The sequence below is a fragment of the Centrocercus urophasianus genome, unplaced genomic scaffold (genome assembly GCF_019232065.1).
Source record: "Centrocercus urophasianus isolate 14NV4802_14NV808 unplaced genomic scaffold, USGS_Curo_1.0 seq_5, whole genome shotgun sequence".
Lineage (NCBI taxonomy): Eukaryota > Metazoa > Chordata > Aves > Galliformes > Phasianidae > Centrocercus > Centrocercus urophasianus.
In genome coordinates, this window is record NW_024885088.1 from 7,225,240 (window position 1) to 7,244,421 (window position 19,182).

Sequence of the window (19,182 nt, forward strand, 5' to 3'; positions counted from 1 at the left end):
ATGATATATCTGTGTATATATAGGTACATATGCGGTTTAAATTTCATTTATTTGCCTACTCAGAGCAAAGGCCAACATCAGCACTTTGAATGAACATTCGGTGCACAATGTCTGCACACAACCACTCATTTGTTTATGGTGGAAGCCTACATTTAAAGCAAGAATGCCTACAGGCCAATGAGCTACATCATAAGGTAACATGCCTGCTTCTGCACTTGGTCGTACAACCTTTTACCGCTTCAAAAACAGGCTGCCAGACACAAGAATTAGCATGAAGGGAAACTTTCTCCTTACCTGTAAGCTTCATCTAAGGACATATCCATTCTCTTCATGATGTATGCAATAGCGATTGTGGCAGAACGAGATATTCCAGCTAAGCAGTGCACTAACACACGGCCATTTGATGCTTTTGCTTTTTCTGCATACCAAAGAAATCAGCAGCATTATATTATGATGAAAACTTTGCAAGGAAAGCAATGTTATTTTGAAATTGTTCAGAACTTCCAAAAATGGCTGCCAATTACAGATTTCATGGAAGCTTTGAACAAAAATTATTTATTTTCTCAATCGCTGCATTCGGTATAGAAAAAACACATGACTACACAGAGGAAATGCACTGCAGTTACAGCATGCTGCATTTACTTTAACATGCACATAAACAACCCCCATCTAGATTTCTGGGAAAGCTGACTGTTCCATCACAAACACTTGCTTTTTGCTTGTATGTAAGATTAGAAACGACTTGGCCAGTTTATCTGTTAGCTTACTGCTCAAAGACAGGATCTGTATGTCTAATTTTGTAATTCACTCTCTGCAGGCATATATCACGCATCTAGCAGGTTGCCAGAAAGCAGAGCTGTGCTCTTAAAAAGTGTCTTTGTTCTGTAAGTGCTGGAACACGCAGTGGCAGAATCTCCCTTCTTTGGTTACTTTGGTTCTGTGCTTATGAAGTGATGGTGATCGTATATGCAGATCCTTAGGGTATTTTCATACCACCCAGAAAGAATTCTGGTCTTCTCCAGCCAAAATTGGAGGCAGACACACAGAGTAATCCAGAAAGTGTTTTAGAGAGCCAATATAAAGTTTCTTCTCACCTATAAAATCAACTGATTTATCCAACCAAGGCAAAATCTTCTCACAAAAGCTGTCATTCACAGGCACTCTCAAAAAATGGGATTCTGGAATGAAATCGGGCTTTGGACAAGTATTACTGGCATTTAGTACATATCCAATATCATTCTGCTGGATCATCTCCTATGAAAGAGAAAGATTAAAAGCAGATCAGTCAAAAAATACCTTTGGAGCACTATGAGGAAATCATGAACTCAAATGTACATAACAAGAAGGGGCACTGTTTTTTGAAAAAGATCACTGTTAAGCCTTTGACTATTCAGACAGCTTTTAATGAGACGTCCGGAATGTTCAAGTAGCCTATGAACTGCAAATTTTAGAAGAACAAAATTAATAACAGAAATAATTGGCAGAATACCATCTGTTCCTAGGAAGCATCACTTCCAAGAGAATCAGTTTGGTTTTTTTGCTACTTTGGTTTAAATTCTCACCCTGCACGATGACAACATAATCAAACATTTCCCATGTGCAGTTTGCTGACCTGAATACATATGTTGAGGATCACTTATCCCAGATGAGATTATCCCATCACAGATAATAAGAAATGTGAAATGAAACTGATGCTTCCTGCAGTCACCTCTTCAAGTACCTAAGGCTTCTTTATTTCAAAGGCAAGGTGTGAAATTCATTCGAAACCAAGACCTTGAAGTAGGCTGCTTCTGTGCAGCACTAACTGCAGTTTTATGGTCTGAGATTGCCCCTATTTCAGTTTTCAGTCTTTAGTCCTTCAGAATTGTCACAGGAACAAGAAAGGTCTCAAAGCATGCAATCAGCTGGGCCTTTTCAGTAAAATGATTTTCATGGTTGCAAAATAAACAAACAAATGTTGCATCTTGCTATGTTCTTTGTATTTAGAATTGTGTCACAAAGCAGCCTTTGATGCAGCAGGCACTTTGGTGCCTGAGTACTAGAAACAACTGCTAGGTCACTCCACAAAACGTCCACCCAATCTCCTTTAAGTAAGGACCTTGCCACAAAAAAGTAAGCAAGTTAATGTATTCATTATCAAACCACCATTCTGTTACAGGTATGTGGTAAGCAGTGACAGTAGCTGTACAGATACTTGTAAGGGGAAATCTTTTGCCAGATTTTGATTTAAACCAAACACAAAAAACAAGGAAAAAACAAAACAAAACAAAACAAAACAAAACAAAACAAAACAAACAAACAAAAAAAAAAAAAACAGAATTCTGATTGTAATTCTTTAGCTTTTACAGCAGTTATATTAAAAAGTACAATTATGCCAAACAAGGAGCAATAGCAAGAGGAGAAACAGGGACATGGCAGTATGTCTGAAGTATCTATCATGTTCAAATCAGGTTAAATAAACTGTAATGTTTACTACACAGGTACACTGTGTGTATGTTGTGGTGTATATGCAGAAGGGCTGAACACAGGCACACATATATATAGGCAAGCATAAATTAAATTTGCAGTGAGAAGCGCTGGAAAGCTGATAAATTTGGAATTTGATTACTCAAATAGGAATTAAAAGGCTGCAGACACTAAGTCTGAAAGTACTGAGCCAAAAAGACACCCAGAAATGTGTTAGTACTCATCTTTGAGACCAAGTCTGAAGAAAGAAGTTACGCTCCTTCTGTTCTAAAGTATCAGTAAATCCTTATGCAGCACACTGCAATACAATAACCATAACAGTGTCTTCATTGTAAGGCACCCAAGAGGAAGTACATTATGATGGAAGGAAAATCCAGAAATCCTAGTACTAACAGCTTTGTGAAAAGAAGATAAATGCTCATTTGTCAGCTTATTTACATTTTATGATTTGTTTAATCTTAGAATTAATGACACCCTACACTGTTAGTTTGTTCCAGGAAATAAAATCCAGGTCTGGAAGAAAAAAAACAACAACATGATAGTTATGTAAGGAGCAAAGCAGAACCTTACAGCTCAAATGCTTGGATCTTAAGAAAATGATCAATTTATAGCACTATTATGGTAGTTCCAATCTTTAGCTTTATACATGGATAAAAGGCACATATGTAAACACTTAAAGAAAATACTGAAAAACAGACAATCTTTATTTTGAGACATCATAGCTACTAATACAGTTGTATAAATATCCAACATATGCCAAAACAAACTAGTTGGTGCTATAAACAATAAACTACCTGACCTACTGTAATGGCAGATTTAATAGCTTGCTGTTGGTTGGCAGGTTACTGAGGAAGGTATGACATCAACTTGTCCAAGAGGAAGGAGAGAGAGGAAATCAATTAGATGGCGTGTGGTGTAATTAGGTGGACAGTATAATATTTGTTCTCATCAAGATTGCTGTATGCAAGCCATGGAAGGCTACAGAATCACAGAATCACCAAGGTTAGAAAAGACCTACAAGATTATCCAGTCCAGCCATCCACCTGTCATCAATATTTCCTTCTGAACAAAGTCCCTCAGTACAACATCTAAATGTTTCTTGAACACCTCCAGGGTCAGTGACTCTACCACCTCTCTGGACAGCCCACTCCAGTAGCTGTCCACTCTTTCAGAGAAGTATTTCCCAATGTCCAACCAGAATCTCCCCTGGAACAACTTGAGGCAATTCCCTCTAGTCCTATCTCTAGTTGTTTGAGAGAAGAGGCCCTCAGCAGCCCCTCATAACACTTGTGATGCAGACCCCTCACCAGCTTCATCGCCCTTCTCTGAACACACTCCAGGGCCTCAATGTCTTTCTTGCAGTGAGGGCCCCAAAACTGAACATAGTACTCAAGGTGAAGCCTCACCGGTGCTGAGTACAGAGATGATCACTTCTGTGCTCCTTCTGGCAACACTATTTCTGATACAAGCCATGATGCCATTGGCCTTCTTGGCCACCTGGACACACTGCTGGCTCACATTCAGTTGAGCATCGATCAATAACTCCAGGTCCATTTCCTCTACACAGTCTTCCAGCCACTCTGCCCAAGCCTGCAGAGTTGCCTGGGGTTGTTGTGGCCAAAGTACAGGACCCAGCACTTGGTCTTGTTGAACTTCATCCCAGTGGCCTCAGCCCAGCTATTCAGTCTGCCCAGATCCCTCTGTAGGGCCTTCCTACCCCCAGGTAGATTGATACTTCCCCCCAACTTGGTGTCATCTGCAAACTTACTGAGTATGCACCCCATGTCCTCACTCAGGTAATCAGTAAAGATATTAAACAGGACAGATCCCCACACTGACCCCTGGGTAACACCACTCGTGACCAGTCACCAGCTGGATTTACCTCTATTCACCAACTCTCTTTGGGCCCACCATCCAGCCAGTTCTTTACCCAGCAAGTTCTTTACTCCTATCACCTAGATCTACTTCAGATGTTCTACAGCTACAATGATACAGTATGACAGAGGCACGGATAGACACAGAGATTATATACTCATCAGCATAGCATGCAGAATGCTCACCTTGTTGAGGACATCCCGCTGACACCCCAGATAGAGATGAGGCAGAATCCTGGTTGGGCCAATGTTAGAGACTGGTAGACAGGGTTGAGAAATGCAAGTAGGGACAAGCGTGGATTTTCCTTCACAGAGACCAGGGAAACAGCTGGAGAATTCAGCAAATCCACCTGTGAGAGGCAAAGTATGTATATTATTTACATGCATCAGTGCCCATACCAATTCTCAAAAAGCAGTAGTTTTTGTATGAGATTGAGAGGCACAAAGGGCCAGCAGCCTTCACAGAGGAACTTGTACAGCTGTATGCAAACCTCGTCCATAGGTACCATGAGTGTGCACCACCACTCATTAGAACGCAAGGCTTGGCTTTGTATTCCAACACTGGTTAAAAAGTTTATTTATTTCTCTCTTCATTATCAGACTTTTTGATGCTTCTTCCCTCTCGAAAAGGTTTGTAGAACTGAGAGTTTTAAAAGAAAACAAAACCCCACAACACCCGCAACACAAGAAGCACACAAACTTTCGCCTTTCTGCCCCAGCAAACTGTTTTCTGAAGAACTTTTTCTCTTTTATTATGTCTATAATTAGACTACACATAGGAGAAATTGTGTTTACTCTATTGGTAAAAGCACCAACATGTAGAATTAACATTTGCTTTTAGAATTCTGCACAATTATTTTCTATGCTGATTAAAAATTAATATATCCAACACACTGCAAGGAAGTTCATGCTTAAAAACCAAACCAAGCCAAGGCTTCTCTGTCTCATGAGTGGGAGTTGAACAGGAGGAGACTACAGGGGAAGATGGACTTCCCTGGCAAAACAAAAGTCTCTGCATTCCTCTGACTGCTAGATGGTTCTTCATTTGCACTAGTTAAGGTATTAGGCCCTATCCATACAACAACTCCACGACGTTTTCATTATCATTTCTCATCACTCAGGAAAACTATAGTGGAATGACTGATAACACATTTAAATCCTGTGATGACAATGGCTTTCAGGTGGCAGAATGGCACCATTGGTGCGACACATGTTCAACTTAGAAAAGAGGAGACTAAGGGGAGACCTCACAGCAGCCTGCAGCTTCCTCATGAGGATCTCTTCTCTGTAATCCTCCTGGTAGCTATGCTAAGGCATACAAAAGAGAGAGAGATGTAATGAGATAACCAGCATGGCTTCAACAAGGGCAGGTCCTGCCTGACCAACCTTGTTGCTTTCTATGATGGCATAACTGTGTCAGTGGACAAGGGATAAGCCACTTTAGTAAGGCTTTCAACACAATCCCAGTAAAATCATTCTCTCCAAACTGAATAGGTGGACTGTTCAATGGATGAGGAACTGGTTTCAAAATTTTACCTAGAGAGTGGTGTCAATGGCTCAGTGTCCAAGTGGAGATGAGTGACAAGTGTTATCCCTCAGAGGTCAGTACTGGGACCAGTGCTCTTTAACATCTTCATCAATGACAACAACAGTGGGATTGAGTGTACCCTCAGCAAGTTTGCAGATGATTCTAAGCTGTGTGGTGCAGTTGACATACCCAAGGAACAAGATGGCATTCAGAGACTTAAACTGCTCAAGGAGTGGATCCTGGAGAACCTCATGAGGTTCAACAAAGCCAAGCACAAGGTCTTGTACCTTGATCACAGCAACTCCCACTATCAGTACAAGCTGGGGGATGTAGGGATGGAGCACAGCCCTGCTGAAAAGGACTTGGGGGTTCTGGTGGAATGAAAGCTGGACATGAGCCAGCCCTTGCAGCTCAGAAAACCAACCATATCCCAGGCTACATCAAAAGAAGTGTAGTCTGCAGGTTGATGGAGGGGATCCTACTCCTCTACTCTGTGCTGGTGAGACCTCACCTGGAATACTGCATCCAGATTTGGAGTCCTTAGTACAGGAGAGACATGGACTTGTTAAAGCACATCCAGAGGAGGGCCATAAAAATCATCCAAGGATGGAACACCTCTGAAAGAGCTGGGGCTGTTCAGCCTGGAGAAGAGAAGGCTTCAGGGAGACCCGATAGTGGCCTTTTAGTATCTAAAGGAGGGGCTACAAGAAAGAAGGGGACAGACTCTTTAGCAGGGTCTGTGGTAATAGGACAAGGGAATACACTTTCAGACTGAAAGAAGGGAGATTTAGACTGGACATAAAGAAGAAGTGTCTTAGAATAAAGGTGTGGAGGCACTGGAACAGGTTTCCCAGAGAAGCGGTGGAAGCCCCATCCTTGGAGACAGTAAAGGTCAGGCTGGACAAGGCTCTGAGCACCTGATGCAGCTGTAGAAGTTCCTGTTCATTGCAGGGGAGTTGGACTAGATCATCCTGAAAGGTCTCTTCCAACTCAAAAGATTCTGTGACAATGACAGGTCCTAATGGAATGGTTGCGTCAGGGGACGGCCTGGTTTTGGATTAGGAAAAGGTTCTTCTCCAGAAGGTGGTCAGGCCGTGGAACAGGCTCCCTAGGGCAGTGGTCACTGCCCCAAGCTAAGGGAGTTCAAGAAGCATTTGGACAGTGCTCTCAGGCATAGGATTTGAATTTTGGGTGCTCATGTGTGGAGCCAGGAGTTGGAGTTGGTGATCTTTGTTGGTTCCTTCCAGCTCAGCATGTTCTATGGTTCTGTGACTCTAAAAAGCAAGGCTGAGCCTACTGCAGACACAAATATATAACACACAGCTGAAATACATATAAATATATAACACACAGCTCAAGTTCTGCTTCTCTTTCTAGTTTTGCCAGGCCCCTGTTTCCTTTCCATGGCAAAAACTGTATCATTCATCTGTGTTACCAACTGGGCTTCAACCAGCCCTACTCACAGCTGAAGAACAAAACTAGAATGAGACTTCCAGCAACCGACCTAGGCTTTGACTAAACATTTTCTCTCAAAAATGTGGCTGGCTTTTTACAAACCAGCTGAATGTAAAGTTCAGTTCATTCCTATACATAATTTAATCTAAAGAACTGCAGGCAGCTGTTTCAGCTCAGCAGTTACAGGCTTTTTTTGTCAGTTTTCACTATGTAATAGCCGATCGGTAAGGATGAGGCACAAATGCAAGTCAAAGTTCCTAGCTACTTTCTCTGATTAAAAGCATAGAGACAAGTGGAATTCTAAGTGAAGGAAGAGTAATTAAGTGTAGAACAAGACACTTTTATCATCAAGGAAGTGAAGTATTAATGTGCTAAATCCAGCAAATGCTGTGTTCTGTATTATTACAGTTTAAAGGCATGAATTAAAATGATTAGCAATAAGATAATGCACTGTTCTGTCAAGGCTTGCATTACCACTGCCTGATTTTTTTTTCTATTCTTTGGATTTTAAATTCTGTCTTTAGTAAATGTAGGAAAAAAACAATGTAATAGGCATGTGTGTAACAGCCCATTTTATCTGTTAAACAAAGAAACCAGCAAGCAGTTTTCAGAACAAAAGCTTTTTGAGCAGCAATTCCAGTCTCCTGACTGAAAAAAATCACTTGCCTACACTGTTAGGTAAGCGGTTTTAGACAACTAGGACAATGCTCATCTTTGGGATCATCCTAAGACAAAATAGCTGTAATTAACTATACAAAGTTTTCTTTTTATCTTTTTAAAATCTATCTGCATGTCATAATCATGTAGATTCCTTTTTACTGTACAATCTGTTAGGAAGAAGAAAAGAGAAAACAGTACATTTACTGTATAATTATTGAACCTACGATCATTTTACAAATTCTGATTTAACTACTGCACGTTTTAAGTCATTTAAAACCTATTCAAGTCAACCACCGTGAACAGCTTTGGTAAAGCAGCAGGCATTTTGGAATACGCAGGATCTACCTGGGTCACATGAAGGGAGACTGGAAATCCTGCTAAAAACAGTAATAGAAGTATTTACTTATTTTAAAAAGCAAACAGGAAGTTTCAAAGAACTGAAAAGACTTGGGAGAGACCAGCATTTACAGCAGAGGGAGTTTTTTTTTAATTAGAGAGACCAACTGTTGCCAAGGCAGTAACAGATTTAAGAAGGAATAGGGACAAAATAAGTACAGAAATTATTTTTTTCTTCTTGCTCAGTATGTTCCTTAGATGAACCTCATGTGTGGAGCAAACACCTCTGTGCACAGGCAGCCACCAGCACACCATAAGGCTGCACCTCAGGGAAGGTGTTCTGCAAAGTTGTTAAGACATTGTGTTGAAGGACATGGTTTTGTGACAACTATTGGTGATAGATAGACAGTTGGAATGGATGACCTTGTAGGTCTTTCCCAACCTTGGTGATTCTGTGATTCTGAAGTCCCAAGGATGATCAACGCTGCATTTTAGGAGCTGAACTGTGATCTGTTTTTTCATGCCAGAAAAGAGAGAGCCCCACACTCTACAGAGCAAAGAAAATGACAGGTCCAGGACCTAGTTAGCTAAAAGAAAGCTCAAAAGCACAGGTCCAAGTACAGCAATATGAAGTTTCAAAGGCCAGTAAGTGAATGCAACAGCTGTACCATCTTCCATTCCTGGCTGTAATCCACAAACAGTACTTCTGTGATCTGATGTTGTAAACATTAGCCTGTTAAAAAATATACATGTATATCCTTTCTCCACCCTATCATTTTTAATGTTGCGTGTTTATTTCTTGCTGAAGTAGTTTCTGCCAGGTTAATGACTTAAATGGGCTTACAGGGAAGTTTCACAATCCAGTGCCAGGTGGGAAGGAGAAACTCCCAGTTGGGAAATGGATCAGGCAACGTGAGATAAGGTTGGACTTCGGCATGGGCTGGGTGCACTGGAGGATACCAGCCCAAGGCACTGCCTACCACAAACCATCACCATAAACTGAAGCAAATATGCTAAGGACACTGTAAAAGTTTGACTTCGACATTTTTAATTCTTGTTAGTAGGCCTCCTCCTTATTTTACAACCTTTCTGTTCAGGAGCACGGACACTGCTTGTTTAATGTATTAATCACATGACAAAAAGTTTCCAAAACTTGCAAATTCTTCTATGTATAGCATAATAATTTCCCTCTGCTGCAGGAAGCAATCCTTGAATTTTTTAGCCACTACGTGTCTTCTAGATAAATTTTAAGGAAGATACGGTGGCAGAGCCCAGCAACTCCTAGAAGGGCTTGGGTTGAATCCTTTGAAGAAAGGAAAGAAATAAAGCAAGGGAAAAGAAAAAATCAATCTTTGATTTCATTTCCTCTCTATTTAACTCCTGGGAAAGTTGTTGGCTGCTTTTTTGAGCTTTTCCAAAATGAAGTTACTCTTGTTGCTTATAAAGAAGCCGCGCAAGTAAGAGATTGTACATTTGTACTTTCTTGGTAAAGACAACATGGGCAAAGTTGTGATTTTTGCTTGTGTATGGGAGCTGTTGAGTCATGGCCTGAAACACCGATTGAGCACTTGGGGAAAGGACCAACTCAGCCCTGGGAGTACAGGCGAAGGCAATTCACCTGTGTGACCAGAAGGGGTCTTAGACCTCATTAAACCCCATTTAAGGGCTAACTGCCACTAGGAAAGGATCTCTGGTTGAAGATCCCTTCCTTGTGGAGTTTTCCTTGTGAGCCTAGGTCTTTGGAGACGGGTGAGCATTCTTTCCCTTTCGTCCCTTTTGCCATTTCGCTCTTGTATCACCTTTCCACTGCACTAATCTTTCCAACTGTAACAGCTTGTTTTAGGAATTTTCCCAAATATCTACAGGTTCATCTCACTTCTGCATGGATACTGAATAAATAAATAAATAAATAAATAAATACATTAAAAAGTTGGGCAATACAGTAATATGTTAAAAACAGAGACTGCAAGCTCAAAGTGATTCAAGATTAGATGCACCAATGCTTAATCAGTGACACTGATCCCTAAAAAAACATTCTTTCTACACACACTTTCTCAGTAACATGTTACTCCAGTATGCATCCTAATTAACCACTGATTGTTTCCACTGTAACATATAATGGATCTGGAATAAATAGTATTTACTGAGTTTTCATGTCGTAGTGAGACTTAACTTACATTTTAAAGAGCTGCTGACATCTCCATTTGCTTGCATCAACTTACAAAATATATATACAGTGTGTGTATGCATGTACATATATACATATAATAGACATACACAAATACATAAACAATACAAATGTATATATATTTATATTTAACTTGCTCTCCTATTTATGTCCATGGCAACTACAACAGCTATAAAGAGCACAACAACACTATCTGATACAGCAGATTCTCAGCTACAAAACACTATATATCGACACAATCACCACCAGTAATTATGCATTTTTACCAGTGATGAACAACAGCCTGCATGCTATGCTTGTAAAAATCTGTGTCAGCAGTTGCTACTGCTGAAATGCACCACCCACTGCCTCACTGTGCTCACATGCACAGTTTGGTCTCCGTAAACATTCAGCAAGCATTGATGATGTCAGTGGGTGCCATTTTTTCCACCTGGAGGAATTCAACGACGGACTTTTGTTTCATACTTACTTCCATGTCAGCCACTATTTTGTCAGACTGCCCCTCTGCTGCCATTTGTCACACAGCAATAAAATGTAGAAGAATATTGACAGGAAGGTTCAACCTCTACTGCCATACCACCAACATCTGCCTCTGATGCCGTGGGGTCAACATAATAAAGTAGGAGGCATTTCTTTCAGATCAGCTCTCATATAGTTATGATTTCTTTTTTTTAAAGGCACTTATATACATGTAGAAAAAATCTTATTTCACACTTCATTAAAAAAAAAATAATTAGGAACCCCATTAACCCTGAAAGCAGAAGAAAACACAGAGTCCACATGAGGGAACCTCTTATGAGAGGAGTACCTTAATCACGCAGACAACCTTTACGCTTCTGCTATAAATGAAGCACACAGTTAAATAAATAAACAAATAAATAAGCATTTGGAAAATGAACTTATTGTAAAGATAAGAATGTAGAATAGTAGTAATCCAATCCAATCTTGTCTTAAAAGAAAGACAAGATTGATTTAGCTTCAGATTTCATAAGTTGAGGATTATTTTTGTGTCAAGGTAAATTTTTATCTTCAAGCCTCCTTAACGACCTGATTTGGAATAGGGCTATTGGCAGCTGTTTGTTTAGTAAGAGAAAATGTTCTTTTTTTTTTTTTCCCAGGGCTATTTTCTGATCAACACCCTCTCTCTACCTCTACTGCAGCCTCTGCAAATGGTAAATCGATCACAAGAGCATGCTGAAAGCGTGGGGGAAAAGAGAAAAAAAACACCACAAACAGTTGGTTTGACAAAGTTTCACTGAAATCTTTGATAAATGTAACTCAGCCCCAGCCCTAATCTCCTGAACAAGACCTAGTAAATCTCATTCACTTTGCAGTGCCTCAACCAGAACAGCATCCCCTCCCTGCTCATAGCAGCTGACAGGCTGTTCTCTCTGATTTTAACAATCAGCACAGTTGCTGAGCATATAGAAGGACTGGAAATAGATGACCAATGAATAACTCTGAAATAGTCTGTCCTAAATAGCTTTTGAAATCACAAGGCTTTTTGCATTCTTGATGGTAAAGATGAGCTGAAACAATTCTACATTCTTATTCAACCACTTCTTTATTTGTGAAGGAGGGGGAAATGGAGCAGCACTGTATTATACATATATCTAGAAAATGTGCTTGCTTAAAAAAAAAAAAAAATTCTCTTAACAAAACTTCTGACATTTTTCAACTCTCCTACTTCAGCAAACCCACCTGCTATCAATGAATTAAATGGAAGATTTTTCCATTATCACTAATGCAACAGTTCCATTATATCCAGAAAACCTTGATGACCAAGCAAGATGAGCAGCACAGAGCATCTCCTTCACTTTTAAATAGGCATTTGCTTCTGTCAGGACTGCAAATGTGTAAGTCCTCATATTCTCCAGCTGGTAGCAAATAGTGAGTGGAATCTTAAGTCTGTCTAGCTTGTGCAATAGGCTCTACCCAAGTCTCAGAGAAAAACCTTCAGGAATGATGACTTCCATCAATATGGGAGCAAGTTTAAGTAACAGACAGAAGTGACTTTCAGGCTTTAACATCTGAAATATTTTCCAACATGAAGCAAGAGATACCAAGGTAGCAGTGATAAATGCACTGGGACATTCAGCTGCTTGTCCTCTATGTCTCTGAGTCAAAAGTAAACTCATTTAGTTTTGCCCTGATTTTAGATAATCCATCAGAAGATTGCAAAGTTCTGTAACTACCCAAAGCTGTACCCAGCTCTTGCTTGTGTAGCTTGCTAAAAAGCTAACAGAGCAGCAAAGTGATGTTAGTTTTCAATGAGCATTCTGTGGTCACAGCACATTTAACAGAATGCTGCACCCTGCTTATCCTAGTATGGACTTTTTCTGTTCCCCTCTCAAGGCTGCGATTCAAGTACAAGATCCTACGATAGCACACTGAAGTGCCAAGAGCTGTTAGTGGTTTTGCAACCTAAACCTTTGTGACAGACAGCACAGCACCTCTTTGATGCAAAGCCCACATTTCTTGGTTAAAAGATTTCATATCTATTAACAGAAATTTGGCAAGACCTGGCATCCTACTCCATGACACTGTTGCTATGATTCTGCAAATTGCTGACTAGAGACTTCCTCTGATTAAAGGCACTGCAATTTCCTAACCTTATACATGTGTTACAATTTTCATCATCAAGGTATGATTGTTAAAGGAATCTCACTATCAGAAGCTTTGGCTCCCTTCTCAGACAGGCCAGGAAACAAAACAGGAACAAAACCAGAAGAGATGAAAAGATTTTAGTAGACTTCAACAATGTAGGTTACTCTTTCTTATATATTCATTGCATAAATCCTTGTATAAATAAATCTAACTAGCATCACTAGCAGAAGGAAAAGCAGGGGAAAAGACAACAGGATCAGGTGGCAGCACATGATGGCCAGAGAACTTGTGTTGATTTGGGAACAACTACCTTCCATTAAGGGAATGGAACCCACCCAGTACTCAGAACTGTTTAGTTTAACTACCATTAGAGAAGAACGCTAAATGAATAAGGAGAAATAATCACAAGCATTTATATCAGTTCATCTGTTTTATTTTACATGGAAACAGATGATAAGCACTACTCCACAAAGCTGCCAATTGCCACACTGCAGTTGCAAAGACAGTAGATATGAAAACCAGTAGAGATGGTTTGCAAGTGAAAGACTAGTTAACCCTCCACTCCTTTTTTTAATTTTAAACACTTTTAATACAGAGTTGTGATTTGCAAATAGTATTTCATGGTTTTATGCAGTACTCAATGATTCAAGATAAATGAAAATATAACAGGACATGACACACGGGGGAAAATGTTTCCTTGGTTTATTACATGTTAAGCTGCTTTTTCCCCATTCTCATTTTCATGCTTCCTTCACATTGGTTCCATTTCTTGGTCTAAGTGTGGCTTCACCTATCGAAATTTAATTGCTTCAGGAAACATTCAACAAGAGATTCTGAAACTAAGTAACAATAATAATAATAAAAACATAAAAGCTTTTTTCTTTGCTTAAAGATTTGCTTAAAGATTTGGAGAAATCCAAGTACTTGTGAAAGATTTAGCACGTGGGAAGGGGCAGAAGTGAGCTGAAATGCCAGCCAGGAGTGGTGCCCCCCAGCGCTCAGTACAGTTCCAGCAGTACTGGAACTGCTTCTATTTATTTTATTTATTTAATGATCTTGATTATTGAGGGGATTGAGTGCACCCTCAGTAATTTTGCAGATGACATCAAGCTGGGAGGGAGTGTTGATCTACCAGTGGGGAGAAAGGCACTAGAGAGGGATCTGGATAGACTGCAACAATAGGATAGACTGCAAAAAAAAGGCCAAATGTATGAGTTTCAATAGAGCCAAGCATCAGGTCCTGTATTTTGATCACAACAATCCCAGGCAACCCTACAGGCTTGGGGAGGAGTGGCTGGAAAGCTGCCTGCTGGAAAGGGACCTTGGTGAATATGAGCCAGCAGTGTGCCCAGGTGGCCAAGAACGCCAGCGTCATCCTGGCTTGTAACAGGAATGGTGTGGTGAGCTGGAGAAGGGAAGTCATCCTGTCCCTGTACTTGGCACTGGTGAGGCCTCTCCTCGACTACTGTGTTCAGTTTTGGGCACCTCAGTACAGAAAGGACATGGAGGTGCTGGAGAAGGGCGCCTTACAAAGAAGGGCAACAAAGCTTGTGAAGGGCTTGGAGAATATGCCCTATGAGGAGTGACTAAAGGAACTGGCGCTGTTTAGTCTGGGCAAAAGGAGGCTGAGGGGCGACCTTATTGCTCTCTTCCAATATTTGAAAAGTGCTTACAGTGAGAGCAGGATTGGTTTCTTTTCACTGGTGACAAAGGGAAATAGCCTGAAGTTGCACCAGAGGAGGTTTAGGTTGGATATCAGGAAAAACTTCTTTACAGAAAAGGTTGTTAAGCACTGGAATAAACTCCCTAGGGAGGTGGTTGAATCATCATCCCTGGATGTGTTTAAAAACCATTTGGATGTGGTGCTCAGGGACATGATCCAGCGGAGGACTGTTAGAGTTAGGGTAGTATGGTTCAGTTGTGGTTGGACTTGATGATCTTGAAGGTCTTTCCAACCTGAGCAATTCTATTATTCTTTGACTGTATATACTAAAATTCAGTTTTTGAAATTCAAGCATTTTCATAATTCCCATCAACACACATCCCATCCTCACACTAACACAAGTTGGCTTTATGACACTGTGGCTGGTCCAATGAAATTTCATCTGCTATTGTGCAGATCAGCCACTGCATCTACCCTGCACAACATCTCCCCTCATCTGTCAGCCCACTGCCCCCTTTACTAAACTAAATACTTAATTTTCCACAGGTTGCTAGAAAGAGAGAAGAATGCATACTGTCCTCCCACTAGCTTTCAAAGATCACCTCAAACAGCCCACTGGTACTTACACAACATATTACAGTAATCAGGCTGTTGGCCCCGTGTACTTAGCAGCAAATGCTTCTGCAGTAATATTCATCTCCCCCATCCACACATATTCTTTCCTTTGCATACATGTGGAATATATCACAGATGTTCTCTCACACAGTCATCCTATGCCTCAACCTACACGCTATTTCTATGTAACAGAAAAATCAATCAGAAGATAATCCTACCATCCTGCCTTCAAAATTACTATTTCAACCACTAGTCGCGTCACATTCCTTACCATTCTCAAAATGCTTTCAGAGTCTTCCTCTGAAGTTTTAATCACCAAGAATAGTTCCTCTTAGTAATCAGGTAAGTGCACATTGACAAAACACAGCCAGAATAGAGACCTGACCATACAGCAGAGATAAGGCAGATTAAGGCTGGATGTTAAAGTACAACAGCTGACCTACCCACAGCTCAGCAGTGAAAGGGAAGCATGATAAAAGGAGATGTTCCTGTTAGCTGTCACTGGGTTTTTGAGTGTTTGTCAGCCAAAGCTTGACAGAGCCCACACCACTGCCTCTCACACCCAGAGCCTAGCAGCAAAGCCAACAATGAGGGGAGAAGAGAAGCTGATAACTGAAATAAGACTCCTGGCCACCTTCTCAAACTAATGAAGACTGACTAATGACCAGGTAGACAAGCAGAGTTCCACTTTCTACTGATTGAATAGGTTTTCCAATCAGGCAACTGGGGAGACTGCAGAGCTGTTCTGTGGTGGATCATCATCTGGCTATCACAGTTGGAGCACCAAGACTCCTCTTGTGTCACTGGAACTCACATGGTACTGCTGCTTTGTCCTGGTGGAAATCCAGTGCAGCTTGACCTGAAGTTACTTTTCAGGGGAAGACACTAATTTGAGGCTGTCCACTGCAGCCTTGCTCATTCCCATAAGGCTTACAAGAACTTCCATTATTTTTCCCATTTAATTACTCCTTTTGTCAAGCCTTATTGAAGCTGACCAACAAGCTTAAAACATCTTTTGTTGGTGAAAGCAGACAGACAGACAACATGGCAGTGCCTGTGCGCTTGGTATGAGTAAAACTTTGTGCCAAGAGCCTACAAAATGTTCTATACAACATGTTCTATACAAGTAGGTCCAGATGTCCCTGTGGCCCAGACAGATCTCGTCTCTTGCTCCTGACGTAGAGATGAAAAAAACACGTCTGTTTCTACAGGTCACAGAGTCTGCAGGAAAAGCATAAGGACACTGCACACTAACACTGTAATAGAGAAAATGTTGACATTATTCATAAATGCCAAATTAGGCACTTCTTTTTCATTCCCTTTTGGGTTCTGACAGTTCAAAATACACCAAAGAGAGACACTGGATTTCTTCAGTGAACTCTTAAAAGCAGACTAGAAGCCACCTCCCTACTGTTCCCACAAGATCTGCCTGCCAGTTCATCAGTGTTAACATTGTCAAACTGTTATTTTGAAGTAGTAAAGTAGCAGGGAATGGAAAAGGTCTAAAACCCAAGTGACGAGTTAAAAACCAAAGATAACATGCATGAACTAGGAGAGTTACAAAAAAGAGATTTTAAAGCCTTCTTATTTGGCAGAAGTTTCCACTGCCTTCTTTTAATCCAGAATCTACTTCTTCATTACAGGCAGTAATTATAAATTTTATACAGTGATATACTAATAAATAAATTAGTAATATCACAAAATTTGCAATTACCTCTACAACATAATATTTAGATCAACTTTAAGTAAATCTTTCCAAACCTCTGCATACAAAGGTAGGCAATAAAGTACATTCATGTCCAGCTGCCTTCTTCCTGACTCCTACCCCCATAGAAATTTGGAAGTTGATTCTGTTCACACTGATCAGTGCCAGGAACATAACGTGTATAACGTTACAAAAATGATGCAGAAATCAAATGTAAACAGAACTGTAGCAAAAACAGAAAATGTATAAAACACTCACGTGTAAAAGCCTGTGATCTGATTAATGTCATAACTTAACACATTCACAGTCACATTCCCAGTGCACATTAAAATATTTACCTACAAGCCGCACTACAGATTTTTCCCCTGCCATAATGAGTAAAAGATCTAAGCTCTCTGACTCAGAGTTTTAGGAATCTCCAGTGTTTCCACGCTGTTTAGACGAGCTGCAGAGCTCTGCAGACCATCGCAATTCCTGCATTCCAGCTCAGCTGGCAGGGCTGCTCCGTTTTCCATTACACAGGCTGGGGCTGCAGAGCTCTACCAGCAGCACAGCAATCCCAATGGACTGTACTCCTCCTCCATGCTTCCCTTCCAGTTCCCTCTCATCAGTTGCCTGCACTTTGTTCAGTAGACTCAAGTTTCACCTTCAGAAAACTTATTATTATTACGGCAGTGTTTAGAAAGTGGCTCTGTTGTGCTAAGTATTTTACAAGCACAGTAGTGAAGGGAGTTCTTTGCCCCAAGGGTTTCTGCCTTTGGTAAGAGAAGGTTAATAGGCAGGTTAAGCAAACAAGGCTAGGGGTACGAGAACAGAGTCAGCTCCATCCTCCCACCCAGGTGGCATGTAGCAGCAGGAGAGTCACACTAACAGCAAAGCATGGGGAACAGACTCTCACAGTTGACCCTTCTGCTTTTTAAAAAAAAAAATCCCAGTCATGATTGCAGTCTATTAAGTTTCACAAACATCCAGAGATATCCCAAACAAAAGCCAAGTTAACAAGTTATTCTTGGATTTGAGAAATATTATGAGAGCTTCATGCTAGTCAAACTTTGCTCTCTCATAAGATAGCAAAAAAATACACATATGAAAGTAATAGACCCTACTCCCATTTTTCAAGTGCTTAAAACAATCATGGCACTAAGTGAACACTCAAAGCTTCATTTTAAGTAAACAAGGGTTGGGAGAACGTTAGCAGAGGAGCAGCTGTAGCCAAGAGTACTAATTTTTCTATATTCATAGAGGGAATACCGCATCAGCTCTGCAAGACTTCTGCCTTTTTCATTAGACTTGCTTCTAATGGCATCAACAGAGTACAAGGAAACCTGATGTTCCTTCTTCCCTTGAAGGTCAGCAAGATATTTAACTGCTTGTGCTCCCTATTACTCCAACGTGCAGATAACTTGAATATGTTAATGACCACCATTTGGGGATGTGCTCTTCGAGGAACGTTCCAAAGACTTGCTCACAACTTGAGCCACAACCAAAGATTATTATAAACTCCAATTCCAAACATTAATAAGTGCTAGGCAAAGAAACTGCAACTAACTCACATCATCTTTTAGTTCACACAAGGTACCCTCCTGCCTGGATGTGGGGTTGCAGAAGTGGGGAGGAAAGCTCAGCTTTTCAACCCTGCTTGCTTCGAGAGATGGAAATATACCTATAAAAGTATATCCTTCAGATTTCCTCCTCCTCTGCCACAAGACATAGTCTTTCTAGTGAGAAAGCAAGCACTGTGCTTTCTTTTCCATTTAGCTTTGCTTTAGGTAAGTAGAGAAAATACTGTGGTAAACATACCCTGGAGATACCAACATTACTGCATTAGGAGTCCTTCACATCAAGTTATGATTTCAAATATTTTTAAGAAAAATGCCAGCATAAACAGAACTGTAAAAAGCTCTTTCACTTGTTTCCTTCTCTGCGTCCTCCGTGCAAGTCTACCACTTTGTATACATGCTGTTAGTGAGGGAGACAGACCATAGGGAAACAGTGATTTGGGCTTTCAACTAAAACACCACTTGCAACAGTCTCTGCCTAATCTCTCGCTATTTTGTTTTCAAGAATTTTGTCCAGTCTCACTGA

General features: G+C 40.6%; 1 protein-coding gene across 7 annotated transcripts in view; it reads right to left on the reverse strand.

The window, feature by feature from the left end:
- The window catches only part of DUSP16 (dual specificity phosphatase 16), a 68,815-nt gene that overhangs the window by 7,013 nt on the left and 42,620 nt on the right, over nt 1-19,182 (reverse strand). For all 7 annotated transcript variants that reach the window (XM_042834898.1, XM_042834893.1, XM_042834899.1 and 4 more), the window contains 3 exons: nt 4,527-4,690; nt 1,095-1,254; nt 295-418 (listed from right to left, as the gene is read on the reverse strand). In XM_042834898.1, coding sequence (XP_042690832.1) covers nt 295-418; nt 1,095-1,254; nt 4,527-4,690 — 448 coding nt within the window. The remainder of the gene's footprint in view (nt 1-294; nt 419-1,094; nt 1,255-4,526; nt 4,691-19,182) is intronic.